The 4,902-nt window shown below is 50.4% G+C and overlaps 1 protein-coding gene across 1 annotated transcript in view; it reads left to right on the forward strand.

Moving 5' to 3' along the window:
* The first annotated feature begins 4,204 nt into the window (after positions 1-4,204).
* Positions 4,205-4,902, forward strand: part of LOC102248488 (leukocyte immunoglobulin-like receptor subfamily A member 4) — a 24,433-nt gene continuing 23,735 nt past the window's right edge. The window contains exons 1-3 of the mRNA XM_014535337.1: positions 4,205-4,238; positions 4,418-4,453; positions 4,620-4,900. Coding sequence (XP_014390823.1) covers positions 4,205-4,238; positions 4,418-4,453; positions 4,620-4,900 — 351 coding nt within the window. The remainder of the gene's footprint in view (positions 4,239-4,417; positions 4,454-4,619; positions 4,901-4,902) is intronic.

The following is a 4,902-nucleotide window of genomic DNA, read 5'->3' on the forward strand; positions in this document are numbered from 1 at the left end:
AGAAAGCGGACACAAAAGATCAGGTTTTGTGTGATTCCATTTTTGCGAAATGTCCAGGAGAAGGAAACCCATAGAAATAGAAGTTAGATTGGTTTGTCAGGGGCTGACTAGCAGGACAGATGGGTGACGTACTGCTTGGTGTTGTTTTCTTTTGTGTGTGAGGGTGAGGAGCTTAAAAACTTCTTGAAACTAGATAGACTGTTTGAGACAGTGTATTTACTGTATTTACTCATTGAGACATTGTGTATTTACTGTATTCTTGTGATTTTCATATTTTAAAAGGCTCAATTGTATGTTATGTGACTGTTGCTTTAATAAAAAGAAATGCAAGTGAAACACGCGTGGTTCCCTACAGCTCCCTTATACCTTGGAGGTTGCCCCACCTGTGTCCATGGAGTTTTATGGAAGCAGGACTCCCACCAGGTCAGAGGTGCCCTAAGTGCTTTAGTGCTTATGGACCAACCCACTGATGAAATTTCCACCTTCACTCCTGACTTGGGCTGAGTCTGGGATCCAGGCTGAGACCCACCACCCCTGCATCCTTTTGTCTGCGCTCACCTGCCATTCAACCAAGGATGCACTACAGCTTCTGATTCACTTTGTAGGCTTGGGGGGCACACATGTGACTTCCAAACAGCCCTTCCCACCACACGTCTCTCATACACATGCCTTCATCGGGTCAGAATATGACACCAGATTTTCCATCCAGCCTGGCTCAGTGGTTGAGAGATGACCTATGAGCCAAGAGGTCATGCTTCGATTCCTCATCAAGGGCACATGCCTGGGTTGTGGGCTCCATCCCCAATGTGTGGATTGCAGGAGGCGCCTGATAAATGATTCTATCTCATCATTGATGTTTCTATCTCTACCTCTCCCTTCCTCTCTGAAATCAATAAAGAAATATTTAAAAAAGAAAGAAAATGACACAAGATTGGGGCCCTTCATGTCTCAGGCACTGCCAATCCTCATAACAACCTCAGAGGGGAGAGCTCACAATTTTGCCAAACAGGCGAAGAGGTAGAGGAGAAGAGACTGGCTCAAAATAGAAGTTCAATAAACGTGTCCCTAGGTCCTAGATGACAACCTGGGATTGGCCTCCAAAGTGCTCTTCTGCCCAAAGCATAGAGGTGGAATCAACAGCATAAGACAAAGAGGTACAGTCTGGGGGACAAGCGGTGGTGAGGAGGTAGAAAGGACTCTGAAGGTTTGATGGAGAGGGGTGGAGAGCAGGAGCTCTGCTCACAGAGAAAAGGAAGTCAGAGAGAGGAAGTGATAGGGAGAAGCAGCAGCACACACCCAGGCCTGGAGGGCAGTCCTGGTTGCTTCTGAGGGTGAGTTGACAGTGTTGTAACATCCCCCAGGCCTCCTGCTCCTCTTGGATTCAGCAACCTGGATACAGCCCCGTTGGCTCCCAAGGGAGCCAAGGCTGAGAGAGGATGATCCCTCCATACTCTCCTCTGTCCTCCTCACACACTGAACTAATTCTACTGTTCTGGCTCCTGGTTCTCCTTCCTGTGACCCAGTTCTCCCCACAGACAAGCTCAGGTGAAGACTCAGGACAGCTCCTTGGTGTGACTGCATCAGCCTTCTTCTTGCCCCCTCTAGACCCTCACTGTCGGCTCAGGTGTTTTATTCTCATGCCTACAAATGTACCTGTCACTGACCATCCCCTGCACAAAGCCTGTCCATGAGTCCCCTTGACTCCAGCCACAGCCAGGATCTCCACCCGGTAGTTCATGATGCTGACCATCAGGCTGAGCCAGACTCTCCAGCCTCAGTGAGGCCAATGCCTCCTCCAACCAAACTCATCCCAGTGAACCTCTTCCCTCCCCCGCCCCCCACAACCTGGGTTAGGACCACATCATGCCCCCTAACTGGGCCCCCTTTGCGCATCTAAACAGAGCTGCCTCCTCTCCAAACCTCCTAGACTGAAACAACATACATTTATTTCCAAAATGTATTCCCTACATTTCGGAAAGAAAGCAACAGACTTTGCAATAATCAATGTGTAAATCAAAGCAGAAGTGAATGTTTTAGATAAAATGATAATGTAACTATTACACATCAAACCTATGAAATGAAAAATTGAAAACCTTGTGTGCTAGTGTGTGTGTGTGTGTGTGTGTGTGTGTGTTAGCATATGTGTGAGTGTGTGTATGAATGTGCATGTGTGTGTGAGTGTGTGACTGTGTGTGTGTGTTCATGGGCCACTGTACCCATCTGTCTGAGGGAAGCAGAGGTGAGAACTGAGGTGGGAGGGTCACATCTGGATGGTCATGAACAGCCTTGAGTGCAGAAGGAAGAGCCTGGATTCACCCTGAAGACAGTGAGGACCATGGAAGGGTTTAGGCATAAACAGCTTCTGAAAGGGAGTTGCAAGGGCAGATGTGGAGGGTGAACTGGAGAAGGGAGTGAGGCTGTGGAACTCAGAGCTCAGGAAGTTGGTGGATGTGATGGCTGCCTTGGGGTGTGTGAAGGTGACCTGTTTCCTGCCTTGTTTCTGGGGACACCAAGAGGCCCTCACGACAGTGAGCCCCGGGGTGGGGGAGGGAGGAGCCTGGGGCTGTGGAAGATGTATCTGTTCCCACAGGGCAGCTCAGGGCCTCCTGGTCCTGGGACACAGGTCCTATGTCTCACACAGGTTCCACCTGACTTTCTGTCTCTGTGTGCAGTGGGATCTCACCATGTTTTGGGGGCCAACCATCTGAGTCATTTCTGCCCCTTCAGAGCACCTTTGAGGTTGGGTGTCACTCCCTTCTTCAAACTGTGAAGTCTCTTCAAAATTCAGGAAAGAATGGCATTCATGAGAGTCCTATTTCAAGGTAGCAACATACACCGACACATTAAATATCAATGTGGTGCTACCACATCCTGAATGGTTGAAGGAGACTTGAGAAGGGCACTTCCTCCTTAGATGTCTCAGCAATACCAATGCCTTCCCCACAAAGATGGTGAGAATTATTCTCAACTAGATATGGAGGAAATGATACCAGCCATTCAATGCAGATGGAGATGGTGGAGGTTTGAGAAATTGAAAAGCGGCGATGCCTCATCCAAAGAAGAAGGAAGAGTCCCCGTCAAACCCCTTGTGTGGAGGCACCTGGATCGTTCAGTGGGGAGGTCATGGTCTTTCCATCACATGGCAGTGGGCCAGTGGGTGAGTCTCTAGGACACGGTTCCTCATAGACCAGCGAGACAGGAAGAGGATAATTGCGATGGCAAAATGAGACCAGGGACTGGCCCTCAGATCACGTAAGAAATATTATAGATCCGTAATGTGGCAGCAGAGAGCAATAGAAAAGCAAGCAAACACCTTTATCAAGCAACTGGTATTGACATGCAAACGTGCAGTGACATTACATAAAGGTGATGAGCTGGCTTTCACTGGTGTTTCTCAGTGGCTAGAGCATCAACCTGACCACCGAAGGGTCACAGGTTTGCTTTCGGGTCAAGGGCATGTGCTTTGGTTGCAGGTTTGCTCCCAACCCTCACGTGGGATGCAACTAATTAATGTCTGTCTGAAATCGATGTTTCTCTCTCTCTCCTCTCTGTCTCTCTACCTCCTTCTGGCCCTTTTACTCTCTTTGAAAATCAATGGAAGAGAAATATTCTGTGGTGAGGATATAAAAAAAGAATTTTTTTTAAAAAAAGTGCTGAGCTTTATAAATCATTGAAGAAATAAATGTACATCAAACCACAGGGTGGTACCAACACTTACACTGAATAATGAAAATTAAAAAGGCAAGAAACACGAAGGGTTGGCAGGGATGAGAACCTACCAGGACCCCAAACCAGGGAAAGTCGAGGAAATGCTGAGGCCCCTGGGAAACTGCTCTGCCGATTCTTTCACAAATGAGCTCCATCAAGAACCTTGGTCGGAAGACCCATTGGGCTGTTCAGAGCCAGACTCTCAGGGGCCGATCAGGACCATTCCCTGGGTCCCGCCCTCTCTGAGCAGGAGTCAGACCAGCAGACACATGAGTCCCTGAGGATCAGGTGAGACCTGAGAACCTGTCTCCCCTGAGCTATCATCCTGGGCGATGAAGATCCTGGCCCAGGGTGGGACCACACCCTGGCTCTGTGTCCACAGCTGTGAAAACCCAGAAGGCGGAAGCACCTCCTGACTCACCACATCCTGTGCGTGTCTGTCCTTGGGCCCAGGGCCTCCTCCATCTACCGAGCAGGAGCCCTCAGAGCAGACGCCATGACGTCCATCCTCTCTGCTCTTCTCTGCCTCGGTCAGTTCTGGAAACAGGGAGGGAAGGCAGGAGGGGGAGCAGGAGGAGGGACAGGATGGTTACAACTCCTTGTTCATGGGGAACCTCGGGCTCAAGCAGCTCAAGTGGATGGGGCCCTGATGGGAAGGGAACCAGCTGAGACATCCGAGTGCAAATCTCTCAGAGGGTCTCTCTTCCAGGGCTGAGTCTGGACCAGAGGACCCGTGTGCAGGCAGGTGAGTCCTCCCAAGGCTGCGTGTCCCTCCTCTTACTTCACCCCTGAGGCTCAGGAGGAGGGAGCGAGGTCCTGGGGTGAGGTGATAAAATGAGAGGGTCTTGGGCTGAGCTGGGGGATGAGGGCAGGGGAAGGTCTTTGTAAAGAAGCCTCTGGTTTCCTTTTAGGGACCCTCCCCAAACCCACCATCTGGGCTGAGCCAGGCCCTGTGATCCCCTGGTTGAGCCATGTGACCATCTGGTGTCGGGGGACCCTGGAGGCTCAGGAGTACCGGCTGTATGCAGATGGCAGTCCTCGGTACTTGGACAGACAGAAATCGCTGGAGCCTGGAGACAGGGCCAAGTTCCTCATTACAGGAAACTATGCAGAGAGATATACCTGTAACTACCTCAGCCCCACTGGCAGGTCAGAACACAGTGACCCCCTGGAGCTGGTGGTGACAGGTGAGAG

Source organism: Myotis brandtii, unplaced genomic scaffold, assembly GCF_000412655.1.
Source record: "Myotis brandtii unplaced genomic scaffold, ASM41265v1 scaffold1425, whole genome shotgun sequence".
Lineage (NCBI taxonomy): Eukaryota > Metazoa > Chordata > Mammalia > Chiroptera > Vespertilionidae > Myotis > Myotis brandtii.